This window comes from Theobroma umbraticum, unplaced genomic scaffold (genome assembly GCF_002168275.2).
Source record: "Theobroma umbraticum cultivar Fairchild unplaced genomic scaffold, ASM216827v3 scaffold_81.0, whole genome shotgun sequence".
Taxonomy (NCBI): domain Eukaryota; kingdom Viridiplantae; phylum Streptophyta; class Magnoliopsida; order Malvales; family Malvaceae; genus Theobroma; species Theobroma umbraticum.
This window is the reverse complement of record NW_018397268.1, coordinates 3,901,421-3,920,798: the sequence shown is the minus strand read 5'-3', so window position 1 is coordinate 3,920,798 and position 19,378 is coordinate 3,901,421. Positions and strand designations below refer to the sequence as shown.

The 19,378-nt window shown below is 31.0% G+C and overlaps 1 protein-coding gene across 1 annotated transcript; it reads left to right on the top strand.

Annotated features, from left to right (window-relative positions):
- Positions 1 to 11,979: 11,979 nt before the first annotated feature.
- Positions 11,980 to 18,566, top strand: LOC110425069 (Pectin lyase-like superfamily protein). The gene is made up of 5 exons (XM_021439856.2): positions 11,980 to 12,810; positions 13,288 to 13,968; positions 14,119 to 14,335; positions 15,171 to 15,376; positions 18,305 to 18,566. The coding sequence occupies exons 1-5, from the start codon at positions 12,680 to 12,682 to the stop codon at positions 18,564 to 18,566; spliced, it is 1,497 nt and encodes a 498-aa protein (XP_021295531.1). The 5' UTR covers positions 11,980 to 12,679.
- Positions 18,567 to 19,378: the final 812 nt, after the last annotated feature.

Here is a 19,378-nt window from a genome sequence, read left to right as displayed (position 1 = left end):
TGCATGTGAAACTTTTCCTCATGCTTGCACGTATACACGTAGATTATGCACTACCAGTCTGAATTTCATGTCTTAACTTGAAATCGTTTTCATACAAAGTAGTTAACAATCTTAGGGTTTGTGAAGAGAATATTTCAAGAGTCTTTTATGGAAAAAAATTCAAGAGGGATTTGAATCTATACTACTTGGCATTTCTAAGAATTGTTATGCCAAGTATGAAGATATAAAATCTTGATTAAGTTAATTAACAATAGCTACTTAAGTTTTCAAGAGTTTTGTTACGATCATGTGATTTTTAAAAATAATATTTTCAATTTTATCACTTATCGTCAAATATTAATAAAATTTTTATATTAACGTTTTACATCATCATTTTGAATCAAATAAAGATTTATATATGAACATTTTATTCATTGGTTGGTACAATATCCTTACTGTATGAATCCCTTTCCAATTAAAAAGTACTAATAATTAAAAAAATCAAGATTTTCACATCATTATTTCATGTCAAATGGTCAAATTCACAAGTGACATGAAAATAATAAAATAAAATGAGGAAAGGGAAGATTTGATGGTTTGAATTTTTTTTTTCCTATTTCATCATTAATATGTCAATTTGTCACGTAACAAAAAGAATGACTTGAAATGTCAACACGAGGTTACGTTAGGGTTTAACTATCAGTGGTTAAGAAATGTGTCATTTACATAACCTTAGTAATCAAAATTAAAAAATGTTGAAAAATTAAATGATTAAATAAATAATTTACCCTAACAGATTTTGCAAGGTCTATAGATTATATTCCAATTCATCAAAAGAAAAAAGATGACTGGTTCTCATCTCTATTTTCCGTTAGTTTTTTTCTTCTTCATTTTGCTATCTCACCGAACACAAACGTCTTCAGAAAATTAATGAAAGAAAGAGAAATAAAAAAGGTCATCATAAAACCATATTAGGAAACCAAAAGCTTAGACTTTATTGTATGAGCACGTGGCGTGGGGTTAGGATCCAACTAAGAACAAATCAAATAATCATGATGGTTTGAATGTTAAGCAATCCTGAATACGCCAAAATCAATGGCTGATTCGGGATTTAGGTATAAAGGCTAAAGGCATCTTAGTACTAGCCTTTCTTTCGTTTCTTTTTTTTCCTTTATACTTGGATTTAACATGTTACAGGAAAAGCAAATATTAATAGAATGCTAAAGCCTAAAAGATGCAGTCTGCACCCAAAAAGCTAGCTTTGTGCTAAGAAACGTATCCAAAATCATATTAAACACAAATTTATCAAAAACCAAAAACTCATCAAAATGTAAGTCAGAATCTATATATCGTCTTCACGAAGAACATCTCAACGGTTAAAATTTGAGATTTTGAATTGAAATATTAAGATTAAAGTGACTCCTTTTGTTTTTCTATCGATTCAAGTAACTCGATCTTGTGCTTGTGTAAAACATTGCTTGCCTCCTGTCTGCCTAATTAAGATTATGTGTGTAGTATTATGAGTCAAGCCATCAAGGAAGAAAAATAAATAAGCAGCCACCATTTTAGTCGTTTTTCATGCAAGTGGGTTGCAGTAGTAGAAGTAGAGAAACATGCCTTGTCCAATTGGACAAAAAAGTCTTAAGCATTTCTCCCTTCTCACGAAAAGCACTTATACTTGTAGGCATTTGATGTGTATAAGTAGAATGTTTGCATATATCAACTTAGTTAATCACCTTTTCTACAATATTTATAAATATCATTATCATCTTTTATCCAATTCCATGGCTTTTTTTTTATATATTCAAATTGGTTTCGGCCGCCCCTTATTTTAAGGAAACTTTTTCAAAAGATGAGAAAACAAAATTAAATTTGCTTTGGCATTTGCATAAAAAAAAAAAAAGAAGCAGCCGTTTATTTGTTTTTATTATCCTTTTTCTTGTCACTTTTATAGCCGAATTTATTGAATTGAGCATTATGAAATTGTGAATTATTATCGAATTATCGCATCAATTTTTAGAATTCTAAGAGCATGGTTTCACACAGTGGTGTTTTCCAACCACTTCAACTTTTAGACTTTGCCTTTTTTTTTTTTTCTTTTCTCCTTTCTTTTCGTTTTCCTTGAGAACGATGCATGCATGATGCATGCATGATGCATGAATGAAGTAACTCAAGTCTAAGGCAGCGGCCGCAGCCATAAATCCTAGATCCACGTTAAATGATTAAAATATTTTTAAAAATTTTAAATAAATCTTTATTTTTATTTTATTTAATTAAATTTTTATATTTTTATTTTTATTAATTATTAATTAACTATTATTAATCAAAATAATACTTATTATTTTATATTTATATGATATTAACGTGAAGAGTTAAAATATTATGTAATTATATCATCATATCCACATCAATATACTATGTCATTGTAAAAAATGATATGATAGCATATTATGTTAATATCATGCGATATAAAAAAAATAAATTATGTTTTGACTAATTACTTGAAAAAAAAAATATAAAGACTTAATTTAATGCAATAAAAGAATAACTGTTTATTTGAATTTTTTGAATAATTTAGAAATTTTTTTAAGTATTATGTCATTATTATTTTATACACTGACAATTAAATTTAAAAATTTTATTTTTATTTCTATACATGTCTATTTTATTCAATATGTTAATTAATAATTCTGCACTGACTCCCAATTTATAGTTAAATGCACACAAGTTAATAAGTAAACATCTGTGAAGTTTCCAAATTGATTTTGTTCTACATAAGATAATAAATTTTTTATTTACGTAGTATTTATTGGTTTTTTTTTTTGGTCAAGTCATTGGTGAAGTTTCATTAATAAAATTGGAGATGATACAACCGACTGTGATGAGCCTCAATAAGACAGAGAGAGGCTCTATGCAATCTAGTAGAATTACAATAAACCAGAAAATAACCAAGAGGCATCCTAGAAAACACCTCACCGAACTCATTCATTAAAGCACAGAACACATTTACTACTCTAGATTAATAAATAGATCATAAGAGCAGAGCACCAGAATCTTCCTTTCCAATAGAACCAGGACAACAGCAAAGCAATGAGAGGTTACTTAGTATTTAATGTTAATTAGATTAAAAGAGAAATGTCAATTTGAAACTTATGTTTGAAAAGAAAATAACGGTTATCCACGTTATTTCAGTCACATAATAATTGTATTGATCATATATAATTGCATTGCATTGCTAGGTTTTGGAAATTAATACTAGGTAGTTATAGTGGAACCATTAACATGTTAGCACTAAGAGTATGGCCTTTAGCTCTTATAGCACATGATAAAGTCGTGGCAGGCAGGATTATCTTTATGCAAATCATTACTAATTTACATAAATTCTTATTGGAAAATCGACATAATTATGAATCGAATATCGTTAGTGGCATGAAAGTTTTCAATCAAATTTAGGTCAATGCCACTTATAATGTTTCATAGAGAAGTGCATTCGGTAGCCCAAAAAAACAAAAAACAAGTGGTGACCGATGATAGAAAAGATGGATTATTTAATAGGTTTAGGGCGTAGAGAGCATAGAGTTTGCCCCCGTGAACCAAACCTCAAGTTTCTTTTTCTCCAGAGTTTCAATTAGTCTTATCCTTTTGTTTTTCAAGGTAGAGTAACAAGAAGACATAATATTTTAAAAAAAATTAAATTATTTATGAAAAAAATTAATAAGTATTTATATTTAATTATATTTAATTAAATTTATATATTTTTATTTTAAATCAAATAAATTTTATAACTAATAATTTTTATTTTTTAAAAAATAATACGTTTTATTCTAATAGTCAAATAAAATCTGAAAACAGGGGATTATTATACATCAGTTCTTTGTAAAGACTTGATACCAAGGTACTCTCTACAGCGACATTGAGGTCTCTCAAACTATAAACTTTTCTTCAACTTTTTTTGCCAACCGGCTTATAGTGCTAGAGCACTTCAGAGAAGCTAAAACATCTATTTCTCCTCCAGTAGATGCGCAGTGCAAGAAAGAACTGAAGATAACTTCTCTCGGGTTGCCAAACCAAAGCCTTCTTATCTTACTCGATCAAATTTATCCAATAGGAAAATATACCTAGTTATATCAAACTTTTATAATTAATGATTGATTAACAATCATTTAGTTAAAATGTCATTTATAATTATTTATGTCATACAATGTTGATGTGAAATGTTGATATGTTATAACTAATGATGATATGATATGATTATATTATCACGTGATATTTCACCATCTATATTAATGCTATATAAGCATCATGTTAATATAAAATGATCAATAATGTTTTAACTCATTGAAGTTAGTCAATTGTTAATTATAAGAATCTATTTAACTAAAAATAAAAATATAAATAATTGATTAAATGTAATAGAACAATAAAAAATTATTTAAAATTTTTAAATAGTTAAGGAGTTTTTAAAAAATATTATGCCTAAAAAGAATGAGTAAATAAAAACCTTTAAATGTCAACCTTTGTTGACATTAATTGAAGGGATATTTATTACAATGATTTTATAATTAGTATTTTGTCTTTATTTAAATTGGTGAGAATAATATAATTTTGGGAAAATATTTGATGGACCTACAATATAACTTATATATACTATTAGGCCACCAAATCCTAATATCTCATTGATGAAGTATCATTTTGAAGAAAATAAAAGCTTGATAAAGTCCCAAAATGAGATCAGGTTTTAATATCAACTTTTTATTTTCTTCAAAATAATACCTCATTAAGTTAAACACAATCAGTACATCAAATATTAATCCTATAATATTACATAAAAAAATTTAATATTATTTATTTATCAAGTATCTATACACACTACCTAAGTATAGTTAAAATATTATTTTGAAATAAATCAATAATTACAATATTTTTATCAAATTTAATATATATAAAATTACAAATGTTGAAGAACTTTGTAACTGACAAAAATGGTCATATTTGTTCATTGTTTTGCTAAATCATCATTATAAATATTTATAAGATTTATCTAATATCTAAACATATAAAAATTTTAAGCTAAATAGTCAAATAAGCCCTTAAATTATAATAAAAAAATTCAATTAAGTTTCTATCGTTTTATTGCATTTCAATTAAATTTTTAAATTTTATTTCAGATCAAACAAACCTCTTTCATTAACCACTAACTAACCTCTTAAGCCAATCATTTTTGGACATGTGGTTGGACAAAAAGGTAAGCACATAAATCTCAATAAGCAACATTCAATGCCACACTATCAACTGTTAGTGAGAGAAACTTATTTGATTGAAAATAAAAATTTAAAAATTTAATTGAAAGTAATAAAAAAATAAAAACTTAATTTTCTATTTTGATATAATTCAGGAGGCTTATTTAGGTATTTATCTAAAATGTTAATTTTATTGAATCTCTTTCACTAAAATATTTTTATTATAAATATTATTAAGATTTATTTCATTTTTAAATAAGAATTATAATAGCATTAAATGACTTTCATAAAAAATATTCTTTTCATTACAAATATTAATACCTTATATTTCATTTGTAAATAAAAAATTTAATTACATTGAATGACTTTTATTAAAAAACCTTATTTCTAATAGTATCAATAATTTACAAATTAATATTAATATTATAAAATTTTAATTATATATAATTGTAGCATTAATTACCTTTTATATATAATTATCTTTCAAATATAACTGACAATTAACTTTGTGCTATAAAAATATTTATATTTTATATATAATTATTATTTAAAAATAAATCATAAATAAATATTCATGTGCAAAATATGTAACAATAAATACGAAGTAATTACACATTCTTTTTCTATAAATATCATATAACATTAACAGTGCTAACAACCCAAATAAAAATATATAAATGGATATAAATTTGGGCTCGGTGCATGTTTTCAGTGGTTACTTAAGCTGGCAATGACACTCAAACGAAGTAATTTAATCACCAATAACTCTGCCACTCATTCAATACAATCAACCTCCTTTATCACCCAAAATCTAATGGCTGGTGAAGAAGTTAAAGACCCTTACCTGTCCTTGAGCGACTGAGATGTCAAAAGCTAGAATTCGGAACACAATGGTTAGGAGTGAGATGTCCACTTCTTGACTTGCTCCTCCCTATGCATACAAAAGCAGGTATGTAGGGCCTGACTGCCTATATGCGGGGAGCTATCAACCTTTGACCTAGTGACCGTCTCATGTGCTAGGGCATGACTGCCTCACTACTTCACTTCCAATCTCCCTAGCTGTCTTGTCATTACAATCCTCCATGGTTAATAAAAAAAAAGAAGAATGCAGGGTGTATTGCATAAATCCCTATCTTTTGTTATTAACGAGGACCAAAAACTAAGTTTAAGTAACTCAAAAAATAATCCAAGTTCTGTTACTCCTCTAGGTTCTAGATATCTACTTACCCTTTTGTGGAGTCCCAAGTCTCAATATCAAAATTCAGAAACCTTGACCTCTCTGGTTGCATTACTCCTCAATCGCCTCAACAACAAAAATAAATAAATAAATAAAAAAGACATACCAGAGGGTCAAGAGTATTGGCTTTTGATTTGGGACAAGTGTAGGGCAGAACATGCAGTGGATAAGAATGAAACTGGAAAAACCCTAGTCTAATAAGCAAAAATAACAGACAGGGAGTTAATTGGAAGATTGTTGTTTTACTTATGCCGACAATAATCGAATATTGCAGCATCCACCGGCCTGTCTTTCCCTCTGAATCCTTCTCTCGCTTGCTCCAGGAAAGAGAATAAGAGGATCAAGGTCGGTTGCCATGCATTTATTGTAATACCATTGCATATAATAATTATAATAATTTTATTTTGAATTTAACAAACAGACAGATGATTTAAATATCTATTTATATTTTATATAGATATATTATACATTTGTTTTTAAGTCTTTGGGGTTTTATTCCTTAGTTGGAATATCCCCAGAGAAAAAATTTAATCTTCTCCCAATTTAATTTCCCATTTCAGATTTGTATATGTTATGTTAAGAATTAAATACATAACGAATCTCTTAGTTGATCTTTAATAAAATGAGATACCATTAGACTAAATGATTATTGACTAATTATATAAATCACAGTTGCAATACAATATAACAAATTGACTTTCAAATCAATTAATTAATTTTTGCAACCTTTTTATTAGTATGACTCTTCCGGCTCTTTCTCACCCATTAAAGACAATAAAATTTTCAATTATTTAAATAGATTTATTGGGAAAAATTCAATTCTAATATATATTTTTGAATATAGGAATTTTGAATTACAAAACGAGAAATAATCTTTATTCATTTCATAAATTTAATTACTCCATGATTCAAATTGGATACTTCTAAATTGGAGCTTTAAATTTTTAATGGCTGCTTTTAAGATTTTAAAGCATCCAAATTAAGTATTTTTAACCACTTGAGGATCACCAATGTTGGGTTTTTTTTTTCTTTCAAAAATAAGAAAGGAAGAATAACAAAATGCATTGCTCTAATTAGCAATGTGCAGGTTTCTGTATTGTGTGATAAACTTTGTAAATTTTAGAAAAATATTTTTCTATATTATATAGAGAGAAATGTAAAGAAAACTTAGAAATATTGTCAATAGGTTAGGCTTGGATCATCACTGGAAACAGCAGTGATATTTGAATCGTGGGTTGTCAATTAGAGAAAGAACTGATAGAAAATCAATGAGCACAATAATTACTAGTTGAAAATTAACATTTTTTCTTTTTTTTCTAAAAAAGAAAATTGGTCTGCCGTATAACTCTAATCATGAGGTGCATAAAATTTTCTCAATGGTCCAATTGAAGCTAGCTATTAAACATTATTAAAAACTTACCATATAACTACTTAACTTAATAAACAAGATTTGTGCAAGTGGACTTCTTTTTCCTTGTTATGTTTCTACACTTTCTTACGGTTTAATCATTATTATAAAAGTTTTCAAAATTTAAAAATAAAATTTTCATGTATTTGTCAAATCGCTTTCTACTTGTATTATTATTGATTAGTTCAAATTTAAGACTTCTTTTTGATGAAAATGATTAATAATTTTAATGGATGAAGTACTCGATACTTTTGAAACATCTTAATCTGAATATTATTTTTTGATAAGACATTTGATTTTATAAATATCTGATTAATTTTTTTAATTACTATTCAAACCCTTGCTTGGATATCTTAGACACTTCTCACTGAACCCGTACTCATTCAATACTCAATTAAAATAAAATTTTGTGTATATGTTATCAAACAAAAACTACATTAACAAATTAAAGTTATTTCATAAAGAAGTAAATTAAAGTTTAAAATTATATTTAGAACAGTTAATAAATTTTAATAATTATTACACTAATTATAAAGAATTTATAAACAAATATATATAAAAAAATAATGTAATAATAAAAATTATTATTTATAAACAGGTTCCAATACCGTAAAATTAGGTTTGATAATTTTGAACACAACATAGTAACACGACATGAAAAGACATGGAGTTAAACAAGTTTGAGTTTAACTTTATTATATTTCGTGTTTTAACCGTGCCAGACACTGTTAACACATTTAAGTAATCATATTAATCGTGTTATCACGATTAAACATGTATAAGTGACATGTTTAGTGTTAATGATGAATTTTATTCATATAATAATGAATTTTATGTATATTATTTATGTTAAATTTTATTATATTTGATGTTATTATTATTTTGTTATAACTGTTTTTATAACTATTGATTTTAAATTTGAATAATAAAATTATATTTAATTATAAATATTTTAAATTAATCATGTTAAACGCGTTAATCGTGTTAGAACAAAATTTAAGTTAATTATTTAATCGTGTCATGTCATATAAAAAATTTTAATGTGTCAGTCATGTCATGTTATACGGTTATTAAATATATTCATGTCCATATTTCGTATATTAACATAAATAATTATTCATATCATGTTTGTGTTAAGTCTTAACGTGTTTCGTGTCTTAATTGTCATGATTAAGATACGAAAATAACAATTGCCTAGTCAACCTAAAACCATTATATGAACTCATGATAAATGGTATCTTTACTATCAAAGCTGATTATATTTTACTCTAATCTTAGTTAATTAGATCGAATAATGTAAGACACCCAATTATAAAATATCCATTGACATCTCTACTTCAAAAAGAGATTGCCGGTAAAATTTGAATAAATATTCACTCCTTAAGTAGAGAGACAAAGTTACCAATTAAGTGAATTAGTTAGTCAATAAGTCTTGATTATTTTGGCCATTTGCAAATTTGACTATCTAATTAACACCACGAGTTATTTGAGAACACCTTGCATGAAACATAAGGTTTCAAAATCACCGTTTTAAGTTGACAACGAGACGGACTTAAAACTAGAATAGTTCTAATTTGTCTAGGTTTTCCACATGGGTTTGTATTTTTTTTTAAACAAAAATTAAATAATCAATATTGATAAATACATGTGATTATTAAGGACTTTGCTAAAGAATAATTTAAATAATACTTATTAAGGGTACTACGTGTGGATGCAAATAAGGGGTACATTATATGTTTCTGCTATATTAAATAATATTTTCAATAAATACATTGAAAACCAACACATGAATCATTAATTACTAGAAATAGTAGTTTAAGCTTAAAAAGCATACTAAGATACTTAATTGCCAAAATCTTTTTTATGAAATAGATAAAAAAAAACCTCTTAATTGAATGGACTTATATATGTAGCAAATAAAAAAAGCCCGTATGATGTAGAAAAGGATATGATTTAATTACATGTGATTTTTGTAAGACATTAAAGATAAGAATAAAATGGTAGTAATCATGTCGCTTCTACATCAATTAATAAAATTATTATTTATAACTAGGTTTGGATACCTTAAAATTAGATTTGATTATTTTGGACATGACATTATAACACAATACAAAAAGACTTGGAGTTAAATAAGTTTGGGTTTAACTTTATTGTGTTTTATATTTTAACCGTATCAGACACGATTAACATTTTCAATTAATTGTATCAAGTGTGCTATCACGATTAAACGTGTATAAGTAAGATGTTTAATGTTAATGATGAATTTTATTCGTATAATAATGAATTTTATGTATGTTATTTATGCTAAATTTTATTATATTTGATGTTATTATTATTTTATTATAACTGTTTTTATAATTATTGATTTTAAATTTGAATAATAAAATTTTATTTAATTGTAAATATTTTAAATTAATTGTGTTAAAAGTGTTAATCATGTTAGAACAAAATTTAAGTTGATTGTTTAATCGTGGTTATTAATCATGTCGTATCATATAAAAAATCATAACATGTCAGTCGTGTCATGTTACATCATTATTAAATATATCCGTAGACATGTTTCAAATACTAACATAAATAATTATTCATGTCGTGTTTGTGTTAAATCTTAATGTATTTCATGTCTTAATAGTTATGATTAAGTTACGAAAATACCAATTGCTAGGTCAACCTAAAACCATTACATAAACTCGTGATAGGTGGTATCTTGACTATCAAACTTGATAATATTTTACCCTAATCTTAATTAATTAGATCGAATAATGTAAGACATCTGATTATAAAATATCCATTGACATCTATACTTCGAAAGAAATTGTCGGTAAAATTTGAATAAATAATCACTCCTTAAGTAGAGAGACAAAGTTACCAATTAAGTGAATTAGTTTGTCAATAAGTCATGATTATTTTGTCCATTTGCAAATTTGACAACCTAATTAGCACCACGGGTTATCTGAGAACACCTTGCATGAAACATAAGGTTTCAAAATCACCGTTTAAGTTGACAACAAGACCGACTTAAAATCAGCATGCTTTTAATTTGTTTAGGTTTTCCTCATGGGTTCGTAATTTTTATTAAAAAAAAATTAAATAATGATTGTTGCTAAATATATGTGATTATTAAGGATTTTGCTAAAGAATATTTAAAATAATACTTATTAAGGGTACTACATGTGGATGCAAATAAGGGGTACATGATATATTTCTGCTATATTAAATAATATTTTCAATTAATACATTAAAAACCAACACATTAATCATTAATTACTAGAAATAGTAGTTTAAAGCTTAAAAAGCATATTAAGATTCTAAATTGCCAAAATCTTTTTTATGAAATAGATAAAATAAAAAAAACCTCTTAATTGAATGGACTTATACATGTAGCATATAAAAAAGGCCATACGATGTAGAAAAGGACATGATTTAATTACATGTGATTTTTGTAAGACATTAAAGATGAGAATAAAATGGTAGTAATCATAAAAAATATTATCAATATACAATCAAAATAAATCCCAAAATTCTCTTGTTTAAAAGGGAAATGGGAACAATTAGAGGAACCCTAAATTTCAGATATTAAAAGCACAACTTTAAAGCATCATAACCCAAATTGTATTCAATCATACAAATCCAAATCCAATGAAACGAAGACTGAAATTTAGAGGAGAAAAAGGGACTTGGCCAAGTGTTATATAACTCAAACTCGTTTGGACTCGTTACTGGAGCTGGACTCCCAAGCGAGATTTGGGTTTGACTCAGTTTACAGCGGGTTATATGTGGTTCAGTATTGCACCCTATTACAAGTCCCTTATAAACCATCTGGATTACAAGTCAAAGAAGGTGGTTTTTCTTTATCTTTGGGAAAGAGAACTTTCCATGAGACCCAAAGCCAAAGCCTCCAATTTTAACTGACTCAAAAAGAAGTTGTAAGGCAAAAAGCCTATTGAAAGGAGGCGTAGTCTTTGAATCTTTGATTAATATCTAATCTAACCTCTTTTTTGTCTTCTCTTTCACCAAATCTTTTGCAACAGGGAACAAGGACATTTTTCCAACGGGGCTTCTGCTGTTCTGTCCACACTCGTGGGCTGGTTTGCTTATTGGGTAAAATAAGGAAAACTATTATATACTTTCAAACCCTTCCCCCGTAAAGAATCTCAATCCTCAAACAAAAGGTAAAAGATCACCTTAGTCTTAAGGGAAGGGAAGAAGGAAAGGAGGAAGATAAAGAAAAGAGCTTTCAGCATTTGGATAAGCTCCCTGTCTGCCTTCTCTTTCTTTCTTCCTAGATTAACCCTTTTTGAGAGTTGATTTTTTTTTCCTTTTCATTATCTCTTTGTCTTAGAATAATTAAGGAGCAAGGTAGGAATGTGAGTAACTGAGGGAGTCTGCAAGAGGGAAAACAGGGGAAACAGAGAGAGTACGGATAAGGTTATTCTTCTTTCTCTGCTTTCTCTTGCTCCCATTATGGCCGCAGTTTTCTTTTCCTTCTCTTCTGATTAGATTAACCAACAGAAAAGAGAGAGAAAAACAAAAAAAACAAAAAAAACAAAAAAAAAGGTTCTTTTTTTGTTGTTTAAATTATTCTTTGTCGACAGCATGATATTTTTTGGATACTTATGATATAAATCACTTCACATTTTCCAAGGATTTGCAACCTCCTAAGTTTGTTTTGTGCTTTCGAATAACAAGCAAAGCAAGACATCGTGTTCAAAGAAGGGACCTTTTTTTCACAGAAGGGGGAAAGCAAAGGGAACCCACCCCTTCCAACAAGATTAAAACCCAGCCCCCTTCCATTATTGTTGTTCCCTTTCCAGGATGCGTCCTTTAACCTGCATTCTCTTAATATGCATCCTGGGTTCTGTCTCTTCCATTGCCAGAGCTGCCTTCAATCTTAGCCTCCCTCACCAGCACCCTGACCCTGAATCCGTTGTTCAAGATGTTCAAAGGTAAGCCTTCTTTTGAACTTTCTGGGGTTTTGCATTTTGGTTTCTCCCAAGATTTTGTTTTTAAAAACAAAATTTTCTTACCCATTTTAGAGTTTTAATGACCCAAAAACCCACTCTTGTGGGTCTAGCTTTTTTTGTCAAGGATTTTGACTGAAAAACATGTGGCCACATTTTCTTTGATACCACATTTTTTTCTACTTTGTTTCTTCCTTGTTTCTTACTCAAAAGATTTCTCCCAAAGCATTTTCTAATAAAGGAAAAAAAAAATTCTCATGTTATTCTAAACAATTTTAGAGTTTTGTTAAGCCAAAACCTTTTTCTTTTTCCTCTTTTTTTAAGGATTCTGACTGAAAAGAAAATCTAGACCCATTTTCTCACATACCACATTTAATAAACAGAATACTCTGTTTTTCTCCCCTGTTTCCTCAAAAAAATCTGACCACATGTTCTCAAAATCTTTGCTTTTTTCCCTTGAAGGAGGTTAAACGTGTCCTTATCAAGAAGACAAGCCCTGTCTGTAACCGAAAAAGACCAATGTCGCACCGGAAACCCCATTGACGACTGCTGGCGGTGCGACCCAAACTGGTACAACAACCGCCAACGCTTAGCCGACTGCTCCATAGGTTTTGGACAAGGCACTCTAGGTGGTAAAGGCGGCCGGATCTACACCGTCACCGATTCCTCCGACGGCAACCCTGCTAACCCCAAGCCGGGCACTCTCCGTCACGCTGTCATCCAAAACGAACCCCTATGGATCATCTTCTCAACGAACATGGTCATCAAGCTCAAACACGAGCTGATTTTCAACTCATACAAAACCGTCGATGGCCGGGGAGCCAACGTTCATATCACCGGAAATGGGTGTATAACTCTGCAGTATGTGTCTCATGTCATCATCCATAACATCCATGTGCACCATTGTAAGCCTTCGGGGAACACTGACATTGCTTCATCTCCAACTCACGTTGGATGGAGAGGGAGGTCGGACGGTGATGGGATTTCCATATTTGGTTCTCAGAAGCTCTGGATTGATCACTGCTCCCTTAGTTACTGCACTGATGGCCTGATCGATGCTATCATGGGGTCCACCGGGATTACCATTAGTAATAGCTACTTTTCTCACCATGATGAAGTTATGCTTCTGGGCCATGATGACAGGTACTTTCACTGTCTACATTCTCAATTCCTCTAATCAAAATGACGTAAATTTTGAGACATTTTAATAGATGAGTTTCAACATATTGATGGGATTTTGCTTCTATATACATTTTTAATTTTTAGAATCTTATTTTTATTTCCTTTTTTTAGGTATTTGCCTGATTCCGGAATGCAGGTGACCATAGCCTTTAATCACTTCGGAGAAGCGTTGGTGCAAAGAATGCCAAGGTGCCGGCGGGGGTATATACACGTGGTGAACAATGATTTTACTGCATGGGAAATGTATGCTATCGGTGGTAGTGCAAACCCTACCATCAATAGTCAGGGGAATCGATATACTGCACCAGGGGACCCCAATGCTAAAGAGGTATTCACATTTTATTTGATTGGTTAATTGTTTTTCTTTTAACATTTTGGTTTAGAATGTTTTGAGTTAAGAGATGATGGTAAATTTATGATTGATGAATGATTCTTGGTGGCTGTCTCGTGAAACCTTTTGACTTGAGTTTTGGGAAATGAATATTTTTGCAAGTGGAGCTCTTCCCTAGTCGCCACTCGCAGCGGTGGCGCGTGGAATGTTGGGACAATGGAGTAAGGAGGGTTGCAAAGGTGAGAAAAGTGAGCAAAGATCTGAGTGAAAACTGGGAAAGTGATTAAAAGTGTATTAGATTTGTAGAGAAGATGACAGCGTCGGTGGCCCCCTTCCCTGGTAGTGGAGCGCACAATGTTAGAAAAAACGCAAGGAGAAAGCTTTGAATGCACAATTGTCAATATAACGGTCTCTATTCAAACTTCCCAAGCTTCAAGTTTTACCAAAATCCCATTTAAGTTCATTGCTCTGTCTAGTCAGATTAGTGTCTTAGATTCGTGTTTTCAACTTCAATGGTGCAAAATGTACCTTTTGAAGGCTAGAACGTGCCAAGATCATGCTGCATGTTATATAGAGAGCTTATTTGACTAAAAATGGCATGGGAAAAACACCCTGTTTTTACGTTTGTTTACTGCTTTTGTCTGATAGGGTTAGTAGTGCATGCCAGCCCTGAGAGGCTTGGCTGCCAATTCTTTACAGCTTCCCTTTTCTACTAAAATCCACCTTGGACAAAGGCAACATCTCTTTATTGTTTAGAATCCTGGTACGTATTTGAGCTTGCCTCTTTGGGCGCGTGTAATGCAAATCCTGACGGTGTAGGTTTTTTAAACAGGTGACGAAGCGAGTGGAGACAAACGAGAAAGACTGGACAGACTGGAACTGGAGGACAGAGGGGGACTTAATGGTAAATGGAGCATACTTTGTGCCCTCTGGAGCTGGCTTAAGCGCCCAGTATGCAAAAGCTTCCAGCGTGGAGCCCAAGTCTGCTGCTCTCATTCAACAGCTCACATTCAACGCTGGCGTCTTCGGTGAGGCTAGGTAATTATCTGAAAAGTGAAAACCCAATAAATAACTGAATTTCCTTTCACTTTTAACCGTCTTTACTCCAACTTAAAGCCTTAGGATTTCAGATTCTATGGTGCAAGAAACTACCGAAAGTAAGATTTATCCTGTGGTTGGATTATGAAGTAGGGTTTTTTGTCTTTTCATCTCTTATTTACGAAAATGCCCCTTGCCACTTACTGCTTGCCAGGTTTTTTTTTTAAATTTTTTTTGCAATTAACCATGCATTGAACCCTGTTGGTCAGACAAAGTTCTAAATAAAAACCAGTTTCAGCTTTTAGTTAATGAGTGGTTGCTTTGTTAGTGTTAAACAACCCTCACTGTCTTGTGTTTAGAGACAATTAAAGTATTCTTTAGTTTGAAAGTTAAGACTTGTTCACACTAATTTATTTCAGTTACTGTCTTTTATACCCTTTTTTTCACATAGAAGCACGTGATCACGCTTGTGTTGGGAATCTGTGTGAGAGCACAGCCTTTCAGCCTTATAACAGTTCAGTTGTCTTAATCCATCTGCCTTTCCTATGCTTGCATGGGGAAGGTCGTTGCCTTTTTAGGGTAATTATGTAACACTAATTCTTTTAAGGTTGTTTCTAGTCTGTGATTCTTGTTTTTTGACCATTGGATTCTCTTTGGTTCTGGTGTTTGTTTTTTTAACTATTTTCTTCTTGGAGACCAGTTTTTGGCCTACGCAAGCATAGGTGGTACCACTTGCCACAAAAGCCTAACACCAAAACCCCCTAGTCTGATTTTTGAAATTACCCTTTGTGAAGTCAAAACTTTTCAGGCTGATTAAAGGTCAAGATTTAATAAAATGTATAAATAAAAGAAATGGTATAATAAATACTAAATTGTTTGTGTATTTCTATTACTCTTATCGTTTCCTTTTTCTTTTGATCCTATCAAATGATTGATTAGGTTTGCCAATGAGACTGGTTAGTATAGATGCACTATTTAGTTGACACTTCCATGCATGATTAGTACTTGCTATCCAAACAAATTAGCACATAATGTAAGATTCATCATATTAAAAAAAAAAAAGATATCTTTCATTTATAAATTCTCACTATTTTCTTCAGATATGTTAGTGTTTATATAACTGGCATCCAAGGTTGTAGTGTCTTTATCAAAAAGACTGTCCCAATCAGAATCCATGAACATGTGCACATGTGTGTAAGCAGGGATAAAATTGAGAAAAAGAGGGTATAGTTGCAAGAGATGTACTGAAGGAAAAAGGGTATCTTTTTTGTTTCCTTGTGTGGGATAAATGTAGGAGAGAGAGAGACCCACACAGGTCATCTTTTGGTGCTCTACTCGTGTAGGGGCAGGTGACTGAGTTAATATTGCCTTTGATCTGCTTTCCAGCTAGTAAGGATAGGGGCCTATCATTTTTAATTGTTCCGATGTGGGCCCCACCGTCTGATGTTGATATAAAACTGGACATGACAAATAGTTGTATTAGTAGGGGAAGAAGACAGTGGGGCCTTCCCTCTGACCTGTTGGCACTTTGCTGGGCCCTTTTTAGTTGCTTCTGTTATGCATGATACCTATTTGCACATACCCTTTCTCGTAGAGGTGTCGCACCCCAGCACTGTGGGTTGGTCACCACTTAAGGAGGTTGATGGACTAACTGAGGCCAACCCCTAAAATTCTATCATGAATCTGGTGGACAGGTTGGTTTTGGAACTGAGATGAAGTTGAGGGCTTGGTGCAAGTGTAGAAAAAAGGCACTATCGAAAGGTTTTCCTTGATATTAAGATTAGGTTCTGTAGTTATGCTGGTCAATGATACTGGTTAATAATGATCGATACATTTATTACCACCGTTTGCATATGTGAGATTCCATTCTGAGAAGGATGGATTGACTATATTATTAGTTCGATAAACTGTTGGAGAAGTTTTCTATCCATAAATGTTTAGTATGGTTGTATTCTTATTTAAGGTCCTTTTCCTGGTTGTCGTTACCTAGCATCAGGAGATAATGAAATCTTGCCTTACACTCTGTGAAATGAAACATGTCACTCTTGTTGATTGAGGTCAAGAGGAGTGTCTGCAAAGTTTAGATGCTTTCTAAATTGTTAAGTCTTAGTATGAAAACACGTCTTAGATAGGCTAGAACCGAATCTTAATGTGGAAATGCAAATGATTTTGATGCAATTTGCTATGAAAACACGCCTTTTTCTCTTGTTTTTGATAGTAACTTGTTGTGTGTCCTAGTCATATTATGCTGCATTTCAGGGGTCCTCAATATGGTTTTAGCTTCTCTAACAATCCTTTTTTTTTCTGAATTTCATAATCAGCATTGAATTGAATGCCAAAAAGAGAAATTAAAATGAAAGTGAATTGTCCACTCCTGCCAATTACTATTCACTGAAACTGCCCATATCTTTTCTTTTTTTGTCATTAATTTATTCTTTTCACCAGCACCCATATGGAGGAGCCTTAAAATCTTAGGTCAGCACCATACTGTTTCTCAAGTACTTTTTTGAGTCTTTTGTCTCTTTGCAGCACAAAATGGTAACTGCAATTCAAAATTAAGTCATGAAAAGTTATATTCAAAAGAACCAAACTTGCCCCCACAAGATGCTCTTTTCCCATTACTGACCCACTTCTCCAGCTTCCTACCATTGATATACCCACTTGAAGGTTTGCTGCTATTATTTGGTACTCTTGAAAAGGTTCTATTTGATTATGTATGCATCCGGATTAGGCTTAACTTACAATTATTTATGAACCTGCAAACTTTTCGGTTTAAATACTTGGAATGTGGGACAATATCTATAATACAAATATCTAATGAACCGCCATTTATTTCTGTTTAATGTAGAACTCTTATTATGTCATGTGACACAAATCTTATGTCTGATGCATGAGTTTATGTATTTTGCTGTTGAATTATTTTTACAGGGAAGAGACAGGGAGCTTTTCTTATCCAGGATACAGCGGCAGTGGGTCCAACGGCACCGGCACCACCAACACCGGTAATGCAGGGTCCGGAGATGATGGCGACTACTTTGGAATGATATTCGGGAGCGGCGCACCACCGCCCCCACCAACCGCATCCATAGCCTCAATCTTTTTGTCTCTTCTAATTATTTTGGTTTTGTATCCTATCACCAGCCAATGGTGCTCTATCTCCATCAATTATTATTATTATTGTTGTTTATAGAAATGTGGCTAAAAAAAAGAAAAGAAAAGGAAAGAAATCAATGATAAATTTAGATAAAAATGAAAGAAAGGGAAAGATTTCTTTGATTAGTTTGGTTCCTAGTCCCCATCTGAATTACTTAACAAAGAAACAAATGCACAAAGACAGACGATATGTAGCTGTTGATTAGTTTTGGTTGATTCTTCTGCCAATCTTGAAGAAAAAAAGGCAGAGTATTGAGAGGATATGAATATGATGTGGGTGGCTGAGGTGGAATGTTAGATTCCACATCAAATTCAGTGTCTTTGGGTCCCCCCATTTTGTTTTGCTCTTTTTCCTTTTGTTTAGCCTTTTTCTTTGGATAATGATGTGCAATTAACATGGCATGTCTCCTTATTGGAAAATTTTGGCAATCTACCTTAGTAGGTTCTATGGGGTGGCTTTAGAATCTCTTCTTTTGAGTGTTCATGAATGAGTGTATAACAAGGTTGCCTTGTACATCTAAAGGAATCCCAATTATGGACCAAGAAAATTTGTTGATTTCTTCTACCATGGTGGGTAAAAGGGTTTAGAATGGGGTTGGTGGAACCAAGTCTAATTGTCAATCAATGCAAAAATTGAAGGAAAGAAAATAGTTTAAGAGGTGATTTTAGACTTTCAAATTAGTCAGTAAGTTGTATTTTATTACATATTTATTAAATTATATTTTTGTAATTTGTGTTAAAGTATTGAACCATAAAGTCAGACTCTGGAACACTACGATAATGTGATGAATGTTTATAATATTAGTAGTAGATTATAATTTGATTCAACCAGATTGAAACACTTTTTGC

What these genes read in the sequence shown, in the direction of transcription:
- LOC110425069 (XM_021439856.2), top strand. Translation starts at nt 12,680, where the DNA reads ATGCGTCCTTTAACCTGCATTCTCTTAATATGCATCCTGGGTTCTGTC. An exon ending in GGGACCCCAATGCTAAAGAG is followed by an intron (nt 14,336 to 15,170) that starts GTATTCACATTT and finishes TTTTTTAAACAG; the next exon opens with GTGACGAAGCGAGTGGAGAC. An exon ending in GGCGTCTTCGGTGAGGCTAG is followed by an intron (nt 15,377 to 18,304) that starts GTAATTATCTGA and finishes TTATTTTTACAG; the next exon opens with GGAAGAGACAGGGAGCTTTT.